Source organism: Sebastes fasciatus, chromosome 2 (assembly GCF_043250625.1).
Source record: "Sebastes fasciatus isolate fSebFas1 chromosome 2, fSebFas1.pri, whole genome shotgun sequence".
Classification (NCBI taxonomy): Eukaryota; Metazoa; Chordata; class Actinopteri; order Perciformes; family Sebastidae; genus Sebastes; species Sebastes fasciatus.
Window position 1 is genome coordinate 8,139,567 of NC_133796.1, and position 18,962 is coordinate 8,158,528.

General features: G+C 41.6%; 1 protein-coding gene across 4 annotated transcripts in view; it reads left to right on the forward strand.

Moving 5' to 3' along the window:
• The window catches only part of cdh8 (cadherin 8), a 117,568-nt gene extending 99,567 nt beyond the window's left edge, over nt 1-18,001 (forward strand). The window contains exons 1-6 of one of the 4 annotated variants that reach the window (XM_074660438.1): nt 1,751-2,129; nt 4,503-4,639; nt 7,712-7,833; nt 8,560-8,677; nt 14,420-14,671; nt 15,831-18,001. In XM_074660438.1, the coding sequence (XP_074516539.1) occupies nt 4,603-4,639; nt 7,712-7,833; nt 8,560-8,677; nt 14,420-14,671; nt 15,831-16,324 (1,023 nt within the window). In that variant the 5' untranslated portion in view covers nt 1,751-2,129; nt 4,503-4,602 and the 3' untranslated portion in view covers nt 16,325-18,001. Of the gene's footprint in view, nt 1-1,750; nt 2,130-2,211; nt 2,394-4,502; nt 4,640-7,711; nt 7,834-8,559; nt 8,678-14,419; nt 14,672-15,830 lie in introns of those variants that run through there. The other 3 variants (XM_074660447.1, XM_074660422.1, XM_074660428.1) reach the window with 3 other exon arrangements.
• The last annotated feature ends 961 nt before the right edge of the window (nt 18,002-18,962 follow it).

Sequence of the window (18,962 nt, forward strand, 5' to 3'; positions counted from 1 at the left end):
CTTTAGGGAGCTCCCCCCAGAGCCACAGAGGACATTATACATCTGTTTTCACAAGCTGAGTAGTACTCCTCATGAGTAATAAACTGAACTTTGTGTGTAAAATATGTAGAGTGCCCCTTTAATCTGGTCCTTACATTTATTTCCCTCACAAACAGTACGGTTCAGTTTGATGCTAAATGCACTAGTAATTGCATTTGTGCCTATTTTCAGGACATAAGAAACCTAAATGTCTCTTATTGACATGTATACTCAACACATTCGCACTCCCTACTCGTCAAATACGGCAGCTTGGTTCAAACTATCTAGCGTCAGTTTTGCATGCTTGTTTATTTCCAATTTTTTACAAAATATCAGCGAAAACATCTTGGTTAGGTTTAGGAAAAATCATGTACATGTACTTATGTTGCGTACACTTTGTAGTAACGTTGTAACTTAACATACGTAACGTAGTTCAGCAGGCTATGTTACTTAAGCAACTGTTGCGTAACATTATGTTCCTTAAAATAAGTCTACGTTGACTACTCCTGACATAAATACGTCCACGTAGAGCATCATAGTTTGACGTATAAGGCCACTGTCCAAGCTGCCGTATTTGAAAATATATAACTAGAGGGCACAGAGAATTCTTGTCTAATTTAGTGTGTTTCTGTCAGATTTAATCATCATCAGTTTGCACCTCAGTGTGATACAGAACCCGTTCTACAATAACATGATCGATGCTCAAGGTCCAATGGTGGCAGATGTTGTGGATTGCCACAGTGAGATTTCAACATCAATTATTCAACATGTTTTCTCTTAATTTTAATATTACATTTAAGATTAAAGATCATTTTATAATAATAACCGTTTGCATTGCTAGTATGTGTTCCTCTATGTAGCACAATTGCAGTTAAACTATTATTGTACATTTAGTTGCTGAAAGCTTTTGCACTTGCTGGTACATCTTTCCTAGAGAACATCCTTTGACACATAATGTGATGGAAAAGACAAATCACTGGGTGGTTAGCATGAGCAATGATAGCCACCGGGGCTAAGCAGACAAAGGATTGCCACCCACAGAAACTCAAACAGAGAAGATGTCCTGGCCACACTGTTTGATAGACAGCTGATCTGTGAGAAATGCAGTGCGGAGACACCACATCAATGCACCAGAGGACTATAAATGAGTGGGAACAAAAGAATAATGATGTCACTGATCGCAGCTTATGGCTATCTGTTTTTATGCACGGAGCAGCTTCTGTCACACTGATGCATTTTTATGAGCGTATTGTGTTTTATATCAGGGTTGAATTTATCCCTGTTGCGTCAGTTGTGAGAACGCGTCACTGCTTTCTAATATTTGGCACAAACAGTCTCCACGCCGTGTTTAACTGTTAGACTGAGGTCAACCCGATGGCGTTTAAAGGCCTGTGAAAGCTGAAACGAGACGGTGCGCACACACATTTGCACAAAGTCTCACATCACACTCAGGAAAACTGTGCACGTATAACGCTGGATATCATTTTTTTTTTTTTTTTATTATTTGCTTTTAATTCTTTTCACATCACGTTGTCAGTTTGAGTGACAGGTGGCAGAACATTTCAGGGTCTGTCTCCTCGCTTCCACGTGAGGCTGTCAGAGTTTGACTGGGATCCACTCAGTCTGCAGGAGAGAGAGGCTGCTCCCAGGTGGTTTGCTGCTGTCTGCCTGTCTTGAAAGTGCTCTGCGTCTGCAGGGCAAGAGAGAAAGAGAGAGGGGGGTTGGCGGTGGTGGTGATGGAGGGGGGGAGGGTCCTCATGGACCTCTCCCAGCCCGGCGTCTAGAGGATTTTACACCATTTCATCTCAAAAATGGAAATGTCACGGCTCGGTACATCTCCCCAACAATTGGAATCTGGGCCAGTGGTTTATTTATTTCATTTCCTATCATTCTTGTATAAGCAGCACTCTCCTTCATATAAATTGTTGTTATTGTGACTTTGTCTTTCTCTAGTGCTCTCTCTTTTCCTCTCTTCCCCTGTCTTCCCTGTCTTCCCTCTCTCATAGAAACACTGTAGGGTTCCTGCCAACAGGTCTGCACTGATAGGGATGAGCAGTTCCACTGCGAGATGGTACAAGACCCAGGGTTAGGAAGGAAGGAAGGGAGACAGGGTGAGCAGGGCGCCTGGTGGCCGAGGGATGTCTGTGTGGGGAAGGGGTCTGAAAAGAATTGGATAGGGGGATTGGATTAGTAAGAGACCCAGCTGGATGGAAAAGAAGAAAAAAAAAAACTTTGTTAGTAAGAGAGGGGGACAAGATTGTGAGGGAAGATGTGAGACACAGAGAGAGAGAGAGAAAGGAACAGTTTGTCCTGGAGGTATGGAAACACTTGTGCGCCACGCAGCATAATTAGCTCACCGCGGCCCAATGTTTTAGGTGAGTAGGATGTTTATGACTGTCACACATAATGGCAAATGAAACATGCAAAACCAAAGATGACCCACAGTGACAGATCCTTTTTTTAGTCCGTTTCGTGTGGGCTTGTCCCAAGAATTGGCGCCGCGCACGCTGCGACATGAAAGAGCGATTTCACAGCTTCAAGCGGCATCGGAGGATTCTCTTTTATGTGCATTCCAATTTCATACCCGCTGCTGGAGTTTCTTTCTTTTTTTTTTTTCCTGGGGAGTTGCATGTCTTGCCACTGTATTCTCAACACTGTACAAGTCTCAGAAAGGCAGTGTGTCAGATGCAGGCATACTTATCAACCTTGAGACCTCAAAAAATGGGTGGATTTGGGGGGGTTCTCCCGCAGAAAAACATGAGATTCAGATATTTCCTGCTTTCCGGTGATTTTCAAAGAATGAAAATAAGAAAATAGCAAGTACACTGAACAACTTGTTTTTGTTGAATAGGCCTACTTTTAATTTTATTTTGATTCTCAGGAAAGTAAAGTCAATAATCTGCCCCTCTGGTGTGAACTTGTGTGAATCTCTGGTATAAACAAGGCTATATTCATCAGTTTTCATTCATTCATTCATATTTTGCCCCTGTTTGAGTATTTATTTTTTCTTCGTGCTCTCCATTTCCCTCTCCTTCTCTCTCTCACTGAAGGTCCTTTCAGACACAACGTGACAACGGCACCACTGCGTTCTGAAACCCATTATGTTCAATGGCTTGCACCACAACGGCTTTGTTGTGATGTGCGGCGAGTGCAGCTCAAACCGTGCTACGAACAGCTTTCCTCCATCGGAAAAGACATTGGGTGTAGCTCTATTGCCATCCGGGTAGAAACAATAAGTCTTATGGCTTGTAATACACACAATTTGCCATAAATTGGGAGAAATGTGGGAGTATTGTGACTCCGGTAGGAAACCGGGAGAGGGCAATGTATGCATGCAGGGTCACAGAGAAAACAGGAAAACGCACACTTTACAAATACGTCCTTCGAAACAGTGTTTGATTACTTTTAGAAGTGTCCTTCTTTATTGACGAGGACCTATGAGTCTCTAGCGGCTTGTAAAGCAAACACAATCATTTAGCCTAAGATCAGGCAAGGTCACACATAACAGGCCGGTCATTGGTTCATTTCCATTACATCCATTATCCCCTCCCATCTTCTGCTGTTAGAGCTCATGTGTGACACAATGCCGTCCTAACTCATTAATGCAAAGCCTTTGGGGGCCGTTGAGTGTTGACAGATTCCAAACAGGGTTAACAACAGCCCATCTCTTACCGTGACATAACACGTGCTAATGATCTTTTTTTGCAGGAGGGAGGTGTCGCTAATCGGGTTGGGGGGGGGCTTCATGGACCTTATTAGGTTTTAAAGTGACAGTAAGCAGAATATTATTGGCACCTTTGGTCAAACATTCCATAATAGCCTTTCAGCATATTGTAATTCAAGTGTTCTGAGAGAAAACTAGACTTCTGCACCTCCTCATGGCTCTGTTTTCAAGCTTTAAAAAATCTAGCCGGTGACGGGAGACTTTGACCAATCACAGGTCATTTCAGAGAGAGAGAGCGTTCCTATTGGCTGTTCGTTCAACGGAGGCAGCTGTGAATCACGCACAAACTCCGATCAAACGGTCAAACTAGGGAGCGCTGATCAAATATTAATTAATATTCTCTTACTGTAATGCCTGTTTGATCGGAGTTCGCGAGTGATTGACAGCTGCTCAGAGACAGCAAGGCTCCAACTCGGCTCTGATTGGTTGTTTTCCTCCGATCTGTGAAATCTTGCTGGAGCACCAGAGGACAGCGGAGGACACAGAGGCAAATGATTTGTTTCAGATTACCTGCCTCGTGCACTATACTGTCAGGATAAAAATAACTTTGTTTTAATCAGCCTACTTCAGCTTTAATACCCCTTGATGCTCATGTGAAGGCTGTATTTATTCCATAGTTAATCATTGATTCCCAACAGTTTTTTTCTGTGCAATAATCTACAGGTATCTCTTGATGGATAAGACCCAAAGGATTGCAAAAGATGCTGCAGTGGCGGGTTGCCAAAGAGTCAAATTTCTGACCGATCGATTGTCTCTGCAGGTACTTCATCGACCGGCACACGGACCTGGAGAGGCAGTTCAACATCAACGTGGACGACGGGAAGATCACGCTGGCCAAACCTCTGGACCGGGAGACGGACATGTGGCACAACATCACAGTAACCGCCACAGAAGTCAGTAAGTGACCTCTCCTGACTCCCCTCCCCCTGCTGTGAGCACCATTCCTCATGAATTGTAATATCCTATTTATTTAAAATCAACATACTATTAGACATTCATTGGCACGCAGGTTTTAAAAACCGAGAACTCCAGGGAGGCACGTACAGTATCTCCTTCGTCTTCTTGGGGTTGTCTCAGTCAAAGGAATCACTGACCTGCTGCACACAATCTCCCCCTTGTTCAACAGTATAGCGCTTTGTAAACCGCCGCTTTTTTTAATCGCTCCGAGAGTATGGCACAAACAATTAGCGTCAGAATCCACGGAGGCATTAAATACGTTAATTTGCTGAGTTTTGATTGAATTAAACAGCTCAGTAGTCAATTTGTGGAAGTGCAAGAACATTAAGACGTATCAAATAAACAGTTTTAAAGACATGCTCCAGAGTGGATTGCTCCAACGCCAGCATCCATTACAGATTAAAGAACATCTGCGAACCGCAAAACTCACTGACTACGTTGAAAATCTTGCCGGCAGAGCTACAAACAGCTCAAACCATATGTAAGGCTTTATTTGCATACAGATTGTTTCAGGGGGGCTGTATGTTGTGATAAAGCTTAATGTACCCCTTAAAGCTATTGGAATAGAAATTTACACAGCTTGTAACTTTTTTTTTTCCCCTCGTCCTCTTCCGCTCTATCTCCCTCTCCTTCTCTCTCTCTCTCTCTCTCTCTCTTTCTGTCTCATCCTCTATCTGTCCCTTTCTTTCCTTAATCAAAGGAAACACACATTAATTGTCAGAATAAATGAAAGCCCAAACGCTGTCATAATGTTTTGGCCGTGCAGCACAGACAAATCCCGCCATCGTAGCAGCCCGTTGGAGGAATTGAATGTGTCTCATTTGATAAGCCGGTTGCCTTGTCATTTCTTGCACCCATACATTTTAAAGCGTGTTTTCATGCCTCTTGGCAAAGTAACTGTGGCTCGAGATAGTGGCATCTCTGAGAACACCTAATAGGAATTTGCCAAAATAAATATGGCAGTTTTGCTATTCTTCACGGATGGGAGGGAAGCCGGTGTGTTCTCTGGCGTGAAGAGGAATAGATGTGTTCCCAGTTCTATCCCGATGCCATTTGCCACCCAAACGGAGGCGCGTTCTGCCGCCTCGCACCAGTTGACATCTGACTAATCAGACTCTATTCCCCGTCTGCTGCTGGGGGAAAGTCACTTTTGTTGGTGGTGCGGGGGGGGGCTATGTCTCCCTCTCTCCCTCTGCCCTAATCCATCTATCACTGTCTATCAGACTGTCAATTTCCACTCTCCTCACTGCTTACTTCTTCTTCAACTCATCCCCCGGCCTGTCTGGTTGCTTTGATTTTCTGGGGGCATCCTGTCCAATGCTCTAAGTTTTATTTAAAATAAATTAGAATACAGACAAAAAACTTTTTTTTTTTTTTTTTGTAAAAATACCAGTTAAAGTGAGACTATGTAAAAATAAATACCACAAATCCTCTTAGAAATGAAAAGTCAAATTCATAAGCAATAAAACACAGCCTCGTTTATTTCCTTACACTAGAATTAGAGTAGGATTTTTGCTGCTACAGCATCACGTGGTCTGGTACGAGCTGATGATGAGTATGTAATAGTGATGTGTGGGTCAACGTGTCTTATAACACACACCCACCCAACCCGTTATGAGAGCCAATCCGCACCGCCCGACCCACAAAAATATGCGTTAATAAACCACCCGAAGCCGACCTGAGCAATAAACTTTATGCATTAGAGTAACACTATTGTCAGGACTGATATCTGAGGCAAGGACAGAGACTAGCGGACTCAAGCGCCAAGGCTCATGGTGTGTATGTGTGTGTGTTTGAGAGAGAGACAGAGAGAGGGGAAGAGAAGGTGGACTATCACATGCAATGTTTCTGTAAGTTATTAATAACTTACTTTGAAAGCGGCTTTGTCTATTTCTCACCTGCCCGCCCGAACCCGCAATATTTTCTAGTAAGCTCACCCGAACCCGCTGGTCAACGTTTGCGAACGTTAAATAAATGCTTTCTTGCTGACATTAATGAGTACATTTGCTGACTTTAAGACTCTTTTTTTCTGCTTGTGCTCCTGTTACACTTACATGTCATAAATAAACATGATGATGTCTTTAAAGCGATTGACTCAAGGGGAATCTTGGGAAATGAAGGCAAATTCAGTTTATCTTGTAATTGCAGTAGCCGCTGTTCTTTAAAACCAATTTTTAAACCAAACATTTTAACAGTTGACACCAGATCACTATGGTTTAAATAGCTTTTTGATAAAAGGAAAATAAATCCTTAAGAATCTTCACTTGCTGTCGGCTATACCACGAGAGACAACCTCACTGATCAGGAAGTCTTAGGTTTATGTCCAAAACATCAAGACAATGCACAAATAAATACATGTACAGAAAATGAAACCACTCCAGTGTCATTGTCCACAGTGACACTGCCCTCCCGGGGCCACATTAATACATAATTGCTTTAAAAGTTGGCATTTGCACTACTGATTAATAAATACAACCATTTACGGGGACTCTCGAAAGGGACTGTCAATTACCAGCGATGAATAATTCCAATCAAAATCTAATCTAATTAAACTGCCTTTTATTGTCTTTTTAGACTTCAGTTACCAGTGACTCATTAATATGCATGTTTTAACCCTCATGTTTTAAACATTACAGTGTACAGGGGATTTTCAAAAGCACTTTGAATGGGAGGTTTTTCTTTTTTTTCTTTTCTATTGCCTAGAATCCTGTTTTGCATCGCTGATACCGGCTGAAATGTAGATTGATGTGGCTTATCATCTGTCCTCCCATCAGCTCAGGAAATGAAGGGAGAAATAAAGATGGAAAATAAAGGAAATTAAAACCAGGTCACAGAATTTACCTGGAGTTTCATGCGTAACCTTGTTTTATTTATTTTTTTCCAGTTTATATTTTGCTTATTGTCTTTTCTTATTTATCTCCTCTTGTCTCTCCCCTTTTTTGATTTCTTTACTCTATCTATCTATCTATCTATCTATCTACGTATCTATCTATCTTTCACACTGTATATTAGGAAACCACAGTCAGATATCGAGGGCGATTGTGGCCATCAGGGTAATGGACATTAATGACAACGCCCCTGAGTTTGCCACCGAATACGAGGCCTTTCTGTGTGAAAATGGGAAACCTGGACAGGTAAGGAAAGAAGTAGCTCATTCATCAAACCAGTGATCTATCTTATTTCTCTCTCGCTTTCTTTCTGTCTCTCTTTCCTCCCCTGTAATGATTGGCCACAGTGAATTATAGCCTATTTATTTCACTGGGAAACTATAGAGGTGGGAGTACGGTCCTTTTTTTTTCTTCCCTGCGACAGTCCTCCCTTGACACAGTGTGAGTGGAGCAAAGGGGAAATGAGAGCAGTCAGGATTGATCAGAGTGGATCATAATTCAAGACTGTCTTTCATGTCCTCCTCCAGATGGCACAATGCCTCCCCCAGCCAACATTTCTGGACAAGTACTTAGCATTCTCCTTCTCATCAATCGACCTCATTCAGGGGACCTGTGTGCGTACAATAGGGAGCTTTATTGAAAGGAAGGGGGAGCCGCAAAAAAAAAGGGAAACTGTCCTGCGGGGCCTGAATTCTAATTTCCAATCAATCATAAAGACATACAGCACGATAAGACCTATGATGACAGATTAACAGATAGAGCCAGGAGCCTGAAAGTGTGCCAGACTAGACAGGACCTCATTGATAATAATCTCAAAACTCCAGGAATGAATAGGGCATATATTTCATCAGGTGGGATCCAGCCAGTGCTAGACTGAGGCAATCTGCGGCGGCAAAAACAGAGTAATGAATAGGCTGCCTCCTCTAATGACTTTGAGCCCTCCTCTGTATATCTTCCTGTCTCTCAACACAGGTGATTCAGACTGTCAGCGCGGTGGACAGAGACGACCCAATCCAGGGCCACTACTTTGACTACCGCCTCGTCCCGGAGATGCTCAACAACCCCAATTTCACCATCAAAAACAACCAAGGTGAGGAACAAAAGAAATCACAGAGAGAAGTAACGCTTTTTTTTGTGGCGGAATGACTGAAGTTTCTGTAAATTTCTCCAATGGCTTTCCAGTCCAATCCCTAACCCGTGGCGTGTTAGCCGCACTCGAGATGAAATCTGGAGGATCAGTGTAGCTCACAATTAGCAGATGTGAAATTGTGTGGACACCAGCTTCTTTTTACTCCCCAGTGCGTTTTGAGGGAAACTAAATGAATGGGATCCAAATGGCTTTTTCCCTGGTAGTCTCGTAGCTCAATGTAGGGTGACTTCCTAGGAGCCGATGCGGCGCGGCAGATGGCTCTAAATGTATTTGCTAAATACTCTGATTGGTTTATTTGCCGTTTTTCCTCCGTCTTCATTCCATCCCTCTTCTCCTGCCTCTCCTCCATAACCGGCTCGGAACAGACTGTGTTCATGATGACATTGTGTAATGTTTTCAGCTCGAGGCAAATCATCTTCATATGGTACTAGCCTTCTGTTTCGACGCGGAGGCTGCGGGCTAACTTACTGCAAGAGTCCATAAAAACCAGGTCATCAAATGGCCAATTTTTGACAAATATATATAAAAAAACTCTTACATTTGAAACAGGTACATTATCAGGTAGGAACACAAGAGACAATGCAAAAATAGCCTCTCTTGACACAATAACTGAAGGAACACATATGTCACACATGCAAAAACCCTGTCAGGAAATGGAAAGTCAAAAATTAAGAGCTGTTTAACCCTCTGAGACCCACAATAGACGGTGTTTTTGACTTTTTTTAAGGGGTTACAGGGGCGCTTTAGGGGGAGATAGCAGATCAACAGTAGATGTCACATAGAAGTGATGTACAGCATCTGAAAGCTGGGAACCTGAAGATTAATTTGAGATGCAGCTTAGCACTATGTCAAGTTGTTCTAGTCATAATTCAGAAATAAATATGAATTAATCAATTATTTTAAATAAATTGCGAAAGTCTATAAGGGTTTACAACATTATGATGGAAGTATATGATGGTGATTCCCATGTTCTATTATGTCTCATACATTGTTGCAGCAATTTGTGGGGTTTATACCATTTGTTACACAGATTTGATGCTGAATTTAACCATTTTTTTACCACTCAAAAATTGATACAAATTATAAATAATACCTCCAAAATACCACATTAAGTCACTAAGACCTTGAGGAACACCATAGAGAAAGCCATGCTGTAATTTGGTTTCAAAAACTTTTGACATTTGGAAATTGCTGCAAGAATTGCATTTTTCGGCGATTGGATGGCGAGCCCTTCTGTTCTGGAAACGGCTCAGAAACCCCATTATTGCCAATCTAACTAGGAAAACCACACATCCACTGAATGCCCTACATGTATGTCTCTAGTTTGTGGTTGTAACGTTTCATGAGGCTGTGATTATCCTAGAGGTCACAACAGGTCATTTTATATAGTGGATCCACAAGAGTCTCAGCTTTACAGTGATACCCAATTCATGTAATTCCAACTGTTTAGGGACCCCAGCATTCAGAAATATTCAAACACATCATTTTAGAACTGGCAAAAATAACAGATTTATACTGCATTCAAATAACTGCATGTTTTTTCCCCCAAACTGCATGTGATTATCATCAAGTGGGCATGTCTGTAAAGGGGATACTCATGGGTACCTATAGAACCCATTTTCATTTGCATATCTTGAGGTTAGAGGTTTGCAAATGGCCATACCACTTTTTCCTCGCCAAAACGTATCCCAAATTTGGAGCGTTATTTAGCGTTCTTCCCAACAAGCTAGTACGACATGTTACCAATGGATTCCTCAGGTTTCCTAGTTTCATATGATATCTGTATATCCCGCGGGTCTCAGAGGGTTAAAAGGCTCAGACTTACTGCAAAGTACTCAGTCTTAACTGCGGATCAACCTCAAAGTGTATAAAACATGCAGGTTCCTGAACCCTGCCCTTTTGTTAAGAGATTTAATAGTTTCTCAAGATGATGTAATAGATAAAACCCCCACAAGAAATGTTTCACCGCTATAAGCACAGCTCTGTGTCATACCAAACCACAAAAAAAAAAAGCCTGCATTTTTCTCCCTTGCCTGAAACCACAGTAAATATATGTTGTGGTTCAGCTCTCTATATATCACATACTGCACCAACCACTTGTCTATGGTATTTCTAATTCCAAACAGAGAAAAGGAGCCCATCGCACCGTATCCCCCACCACTTCAGTGACTATTTCTATCTGAATCGGCAGCTGTGGGAGACACTTGAGTGAAGAGCGTCAGGCTCCTGTGAGCCTCCGTGTGCTGCTTTTGTTTGCGATGATGAGTCTAATTGTAGGGATTGCACAGTGAAGAGGTTAGGGTCTGCCCACACTGAGGAACATGGCTAAGGTTCTGACCGTCTGTATACGAGGAACCGAGCACCCTGTCAACTGTGTGCTCAGTAGGCGGGGTTGTAACAGAGCAGAACATCCCATTCTCAGTAATTGAGACAACATACATTCACCATGCTGCCAAGAAAGAAATTCTGCTGATAGAAACTCTTTTGAATTGCGTTAAGACATTACACATTTTCCGTCTCATAACTGTAAAGTTAAACTCAACAAAATGCACCCTTGCATAATTCAGTACACTCAGGGGATTTGCAGATATAGCCTAACTTGGTCTTGTGTGACCAGAACCCTGTTGTGGCTAATGTTAGCAAACTTTATTGTTTTAAAACTGACATTACTGAGTCACTTCAGTGACTTTATGACTCCTCTACTGATGCCATATAGTACACCATGTTTTAGCCTCCAGCATTATCCCATAATTGTCACTTGTGGCCAGTGGCTGCTGTTTAGTAAAAGTCACATTGACTCATTTTAAAGTCCAACTGAAATAAAATGGTGTTGCATTCTTCCGTTACAGCATGTAGAATTGTGATTTTGTACTCAAATTATTTAATTTTTAATTTAATATGCATCATTGTTCAGTCAGTGGTTGACAGCGACACTGACTAATAGCCAGTCAACACCCGTGACAAATCACAAAAAGCCAAAATTAGCTGTGGCTTTGTGGCTAATGTCTCCTTCTCCTCCTACAATCATGGGGATGTGTCATGTGTTGCACCTCGGCCTTGCCGAGCAAGCTACCAGACAAACGTCCTCCTATAGGGAAAAGAGCTTGCTAATGATTGCTGATTGTGCAGGCTAATTAGCTGGTCAGCTAAAGCACACTGAACAGCGTAAAAGAAAACTCCCTTCAAAATGTCAGTGTCCGTCGGTATAGACAACCAGATTTCATGGGAAGGCATATAAATAGCACAACATTTTAAGGACATTTCCGCGGGTTTTAGGGTTTTTGTGTGTCATTTAATGCCATGTTGTTACTGTGAAATGGTCTCAGTTGTGTGTAAGCAATAAAATAGCCTCAGATAGGTTTAGCTAACAAAACCACTTAAGCCCCGTTTCCACCAAGAAGTTCCTGGTAATTTTATTTCCGGTACTACTTTTCATGGAACTAAAAGGTTCCTTGTACTACGGTAAAAAGTCCCTGGAACTTAATTTAGACTCTGGTCCCTGAGGTCAAAGTCCCTCAAAGGGCTCCTAGTTAAGCGGTCGAAAAGGGGCTTTAGATAAGGAAAAACATCATGGTTGGGCTTAGAATAAGTAAAGTATGTAACGTAAACATTCACATTATAATATACGTTGTTTACATGTTAACTCTGAGCGTATCATATTCACACAGATGCATTTACATTGCAGTCAGTACAGACTACATGGGGCCAAAAGCAAAAACGACATTGTTATTGCACGCAAAATAACTTGCAAAGTGCCGTGCCATCCATATGCCATTTGGTGAGACCAGGCTGGTTTAGATATTAATGATGTAGTCCTTTTTTCTTTAATCCCACTGCCAACACAACAATGTTCTTAGCTTGCAAGTGACATGTTCTAGTACAGGATTGCTTTTATTGCATCGGTTCCCCTGCTGGACCGGTTGTCAATCACCCTGCCCATCCACTGAAAGTCTTGGAGGCTAAAGGAGCATTTCTGCTGCCAGAAACCTTTTTTTTTCTCCCATTAGCAATACAGTAAAGAACAAAAAGAAAAAAAATGCTTTGACTCTGACAATGGAAAATGGATGACTTATCGTTTCAGTTGGACTTTAAGCTATGCTCAGAATGCTATATTATTGGCGTACACACTCCAGAAGGTAGGGACCAATTATTTCATGTGTGTGTTGCATACACGTGCAATACTGCACCATTTACATATTAAATTACATATGCACAGTAACACTACACATAGTAACAAACAATACATACAAACAGTATGTTGAGTGAATAAATCAGACACACTTAGTGGTGGGAAAGTTTGTCCACCAGTAGAACCAACATTATTGCTTCTTCCAGTCCTTTGGTATTATGTTACCATAAAGCATTTAGGTCCTACTGATGTGGCATTCATGAATGTGCTGTGTGTAGTTGCTCACATAATCCTAAGAGACTTCATGAGCGCAGAAAGTTTTTCAGACTGTAACAGTGAGTGTCACTTCTGCTGTCACTGCTGTCATTTGGAACCTCCCACACATTAAGTTATTTATAGCCAAGAAAGTATTCAAATAAGCTTTTGCTTTTGTTATGGTGATGATTAATATTTCAATGTACACAGCTCTTTTCATCAGAAAAGATCCGTCAGGCGCTAGATGAAACACGTTTTAATATGCCCCAATATATAAAAGATAGTACAAAAAAGAGCATTCTTGTAACTCCAGTAAGTTCAATCTGTTTGAAGGTTATCTGCACAGCTGCCTTCCTCTTTGAGTAGCAGACTTTTCTTTTTACTGTGAATTGGTTGACGGGCAGGAAATATTTAGTTCTATTTTTACCATCAATAGTTGCCAAGAAAATTAAAATGACCTGTATACGAGGACAAGCCCTGCTGGTTTACTACAGCATAGTAGATACTTGCATACTCACTACGCGCCACTGAATGATCCAAATGAAATAGGACATGTTGGTGCTCACAAAGCAGAGCGTACCACTTTGTGGCAGCACTCATAAGAAAATAAATCTGAGCATATGTTCACATGAATTACAGATTGTGCAAAGCAAATAATTCTATCATGAAACATTCCATCTTTTGATTAAGTTTGCTCTGTCAATGCGGATGCTTCAACATCTCTCTATAGCGCCTATCTCCAGATCTATTTTCCCTCCCTCTTCAGCGCACCCTTAAGCAGAGAGGCAAAAGGTTAGATTATCAGAAATCTTGTACGTCTTCCATAAGATCAGCAGGAGTAGATTCTCATGCGAATGCGAGTGTTTGATAATGTGAGCAGGGTAAGGAGAGCCGGCTAATGAGCAGACAGCTTCACAGAAGTGTCATCAAAGAGCAGCTGGCACCTTTCTGGGTCGACATGTGCCATCTTCTAAGTCAGTGTCGCCTGCCGTGGTCCCTTCATTTCCTCGGCTTTCAAAGGGGGGCAGCCAACTCGGGCTCGCCTTCCTTCAGAATTCCCAAATTGGACTGTCGAGAAAAAAGGGAAGGTGGCTGAAATCCATCTACGGCACTGGAATGCGGAGTGCTAGAAAGCATATAGTGACGATTGATGTGAAATTAGTTTACCCTCATGCTGCACTGATCTTCACACAATTTAATAATAGAACTTCAGTCTGTTGCCACCATGAATAATAATGGGGTTTTTCACACATCCTCGCAACAAAAAATCATCTCTGGCTTTACCTCTTCTCTGACAGACAATTCAATCAGTGTTCTGGCCAAGCATGATACCTTCCGGCGACAGAAACAAGAGATGTACTTCCTGCCAATCATCGTGACGGACAACGGGAATCCGCCGATGAGCAGCACCAACACCTTGACCATCCGAGTCTGCGGGTGCAGCAAGGACGGCATTGTCCAGTCCTGCAATGTGGAGGCCTACGTCTTACCTATCGGCCTTAGCATGGGAGCTCTCATTGCCATCCTGGCCTGCATTATACTGCTGTTAGGTGAGGTATTTCTTTTTTATACATTGTGATATAGAGTGCTGCAGGGATGACGTATTTCTGTAGGCCAACCAGGAAGTTAGCATCACCCTGGGTTCCCTCGACAAAAAGCAAATGTGATTTTTCCATTGGATTTTGGATTATTGACGAAAATAGGCTCTGTGGCGAACAAACGTTTATGATATTTTCATGTTTTGTTCAGCAACATAATCTCCACAAATTAACAACTCTTTTATGATTTTTGAAGTATAAATGCAATCACAAGAAGTAAAAAGCTAAAGTTTGGCTGTAAACAAACTACACCACGGTCACATCAGCGCGAGTATACACAACGAGGCTTTAAAGGAGGAGGAGTTGGCTTGATGACGTTAAGTAGTCTCATTTAGCCACTTGTTATCAACTGCCTTTTTTTAAGACATACTGTATAAAGGCTTCAAAATTCATGAGTGGGATAATTATTGATGTATTTTATGTTATAGAACAAAACGTTAAATAATCTTAAGCTTGCGTTAACCACAGAACTTATTTCAGGCATCTAACTAAAAACTAGGGCTGTCAATCAATCAAAATATTTATTTTGCGATTAATTGCATGATTGTCCATAGTTAATCAGGATTAATCGCAAATTATTTTTTTTGTCAATTATTTAATACTCTTATCAAGGGGAGACTCGTGACTACCCATGGACCCATTTTCAGGTCAAGGAACCCCTTTGAAAATGTCCATGCCAGTTTTTCGTCACCAATATTTAGCGAAAGATCGGAGCGTTATTTAGTTATTTAGATATTATGACTCCTTGTGATTTCTTAGGTTTTCTAGCTTCATATTATACCAGTATCTTCACTCTAGCTTTAAAAGTGAGACTGTGTACCGCGTTACTATCGCATTAACTTTGACAGCCCTACTAAAAACCCATCCAAAAAACCCACTGACTTCCAGACGAGGGAACCTGAAGAGCTAAAATGCTAACTCATTCCTGGGTTTTAGGACTCATTCTTGTAGCACTCTATTATCACCATGAATTTGTTTAACAGATGAAAACTTTCATAATCTGACCTCGATGAATGATCTGCCTGCACTAACAGAACAAATCCTCTTGTCAAAGCTTGACCTGGACTTCTTCTTTCTTTCTTCCTTTTTGTGTCTGTTGTCTTTCTGACAGTAATAGTAGTACTATTTGTGACCCTGAGGAGACACAAGAATGAGCCCCTGATTATAAAGGACGATGAAGATGTGAGGGAGAATATTATCCGTTACGATGACGAAGGAGGCGGCGAGGAGGACACAGAGGCTTTCGACATCGCAACACTGCAGAATCCGGATGGCATCAACGGGTACCTTCCGCGCAAGGACATCAAGCCTGACCTGCAGTTCATGCCCCGGGCGGGCCAGCACTCTGGCCCAAACGGCGTGGACGTGGACGAATTCATCAACGTGCGGCTCCACGAGGCAGACAATGATCCCACGGCACCGCCTTACGACTCCATCCAGATCTATGGATACGAGGGCCGGGGATCCATCGCCGGCTCCCTCAGCTCGCTGGAGACGGCGTCGTCAGACTCGGACCAGAACTATGACTATCTCAGAGAGTGGGGCCCGCGCTTCAGAAGACTTGGGGAGCTCTACTCTGTGGGCGAGAGCGACCGCGAGACCTGACCTTTGGTTTGTTAGAACAAAAAGACCTTTCCGACTTTCTTTTCTGTCCACATACTTGTGTATTAAACGCTAGGGGGTTTGCTGGCTTTTAGAAACAGGTATTTAAAAAGAAAAAAAAAACAGTTAATAACAAGGGAGGCCACCTTTTTGTATTCTTGTTAGAGTGAGGTATAGCAGTCGTCATCCACTACGTCAAGCGCATTGTAATTGTTGAGCCAAACAATGTCTTTATTAGGAGATCTATGATTCTTGTGGAGTGTATCTTAGATTCCGTTGTGGAGTGTCTAGCAGTATTTTGGGTGTTAGTCATTTGCTGTGACTGCCAGTAGCAGAAAAACCCTGGGATTGCTGGTAGTTGAGAGGAAAAACGGTATCCGTTGGGTTCTCTGAAGCTTGAGCGGACACTCCATGATAAATGGACAGCAAGCTGGACCTCAGAAGCTGCAGAGGGACTCTTGTTTCACGTCTCCCTAAGCCACCAAGCTGATCGGCGATCTGAAACAAAAAATGACAATGAAAAAGCAATATATGGTCTACATTACAATGATGAATGTATGTATGATTTGAAAAAAAAAGCAAAAAGACAAACCAGTATTGGCTTTAAGGGGGATTTGTTAGCATTTGATAATGTTCTCTGGTGGCCACATTTATAGACTATCTAAAGCCCAGAGAGGCTTGCTTTATACAACTCTTTGTATTTACACGCTACAGGTGTGGGTCGCAAGTGTTACTAGCCTATAAAAGACTGACGTGAAGACAAAAAAGAGAAATGTAGAAACTCTGAGGCCTTCTTTTTACAGAAGCAACGTTAAATACAATTGTAATCTACTGTTTTTTGACAAGAGATGTGTTGATTCTTCATTATTGTTCTATGAGTTTTTTTTTGTATTTCTGTTCTTAAAATCATTTTTTTTCCTGTGCTGACAATTTTGAAGTGAGTGTGTTTAGATTATTTCACATTCAGCTGTTTTTTCCAACCACTTGAACACTATTGCATAGCAGCCAAAACCATATCATGAATTTATTGCAGTTGATAATATAGACTAGAAGTAAGCAAGCAAACAAGAGCTCTAAGTTTCCGCAACAATACGGACGATCTAATTAATTGGGACTACAGGAATGGGACCTTTCTGACACAATGCTAATTCTGTGTAAAATATATCTCATAATATACTCTGAGGTACAGCCAGTGAGCGTCTGAGCACAATAGTCCAATTGATACCCGAGTATGTGACTCTTTCCAAACATCAAATCTCATTTAGGAAAACACAGATTGCATTAGCGAGAAAAAAATGAAAACACAAATCCAGACCATGATGTGCATATTGTGCTTACACTGTATGATATCAATAAAAAAGACTTGTACTGTACATAGAGTTACTGCTAACGTCATTAGCTTTCAATGAGGTGGTAGGTTTGTCTCTGCACGTTAGCTCTTGCACATAATGAGAATTTCAAATGGCACTACAGCTGCGTGCATACTCAGTTTGTACTGATACAGTATTATGGCAGTTCTCGGTAGACTAAACAATATATATGGAATAGTCCTACATGCAGATCATATTTTGTACTGTGCTTTAATGCTTATAAATGTGTATGTTCAATTATTTACTCCCTGTACTGTAATCTAAGATACCCTGTATTGTTTCCTACTTTGTGAAATATATTTTTATAAATATCGCTGAATTGGGTGTGGTTTTCTTATGCAGATGACATGTTACGGACAATCAGAGGTCGCAGATAGAACAATGTTAAAGGGGCACTCCGCCAATTTTATTTTATACATGAGGGTCCTTTTACCCATCATACAATTCAGCCTGTGGTTGTACAATGGCTTATGTGGCTCTGGAGGGAGCTGTCTAAGGTTTGAGAAAATGACCCTGATGATGTCATCGTGATGTCATCAGGGTTATCTGGGCCTTGGCTTGGAGATTACAAATCTATAACAGGAAGCCTGTGTTACAAGTTTGAGGCGTGGTGTTTGGAAGACACAGGAGTGTATCAGGCATGGAAGAGCTAACAATTGACCATCTGTTTTTAAATCTGCGTCTTGCATTTCCGACAACTTAATGGAAGTACAACACTACTGTACATTGCCGGACTACCCCTTTAAAATTTTGGAACTGCTGGGTTGGTTTTGGTGTTTGGCAGAGGCGTTGTTTGGATCTTGAAACATTTGGAGCGTAGCCAACATTTTCAAGTTATTTCAGAATAAAATGAATATTAGATGTGAGACAATGTGCTGTACCAAAAGGTTGTGTTCAACTGGGTAGAATTGCTTTCACAACATGAACTCTAATTAAACAAAATGAGTGCAATCTGAATTCTCATTCAACTCCACTATTATTTTTTATTTTCAACAGCGGGAGTAAAACCCTGAGAACAAATAATAGCCTTGACGTTGATGAAGCAGTCATAAGCTTGCTGTTGCCAATGCTTTGTTCAATTTTGAAAATTGACCAACCTTGGTCTGATAGCTTCTCTTTCTATTTTGTGACAGGGGCTCCTTGTGAACTGTGACTAATTTGAACTGTGAAAACTGTGTTAACTCTGTGTTTTATCTTATCTTCACCTCTCCAGCAGCTCTTTTGGTGTCTCATCTGTCTGTCACACAACTTGTCTCCTCTGCTCTCTTCTC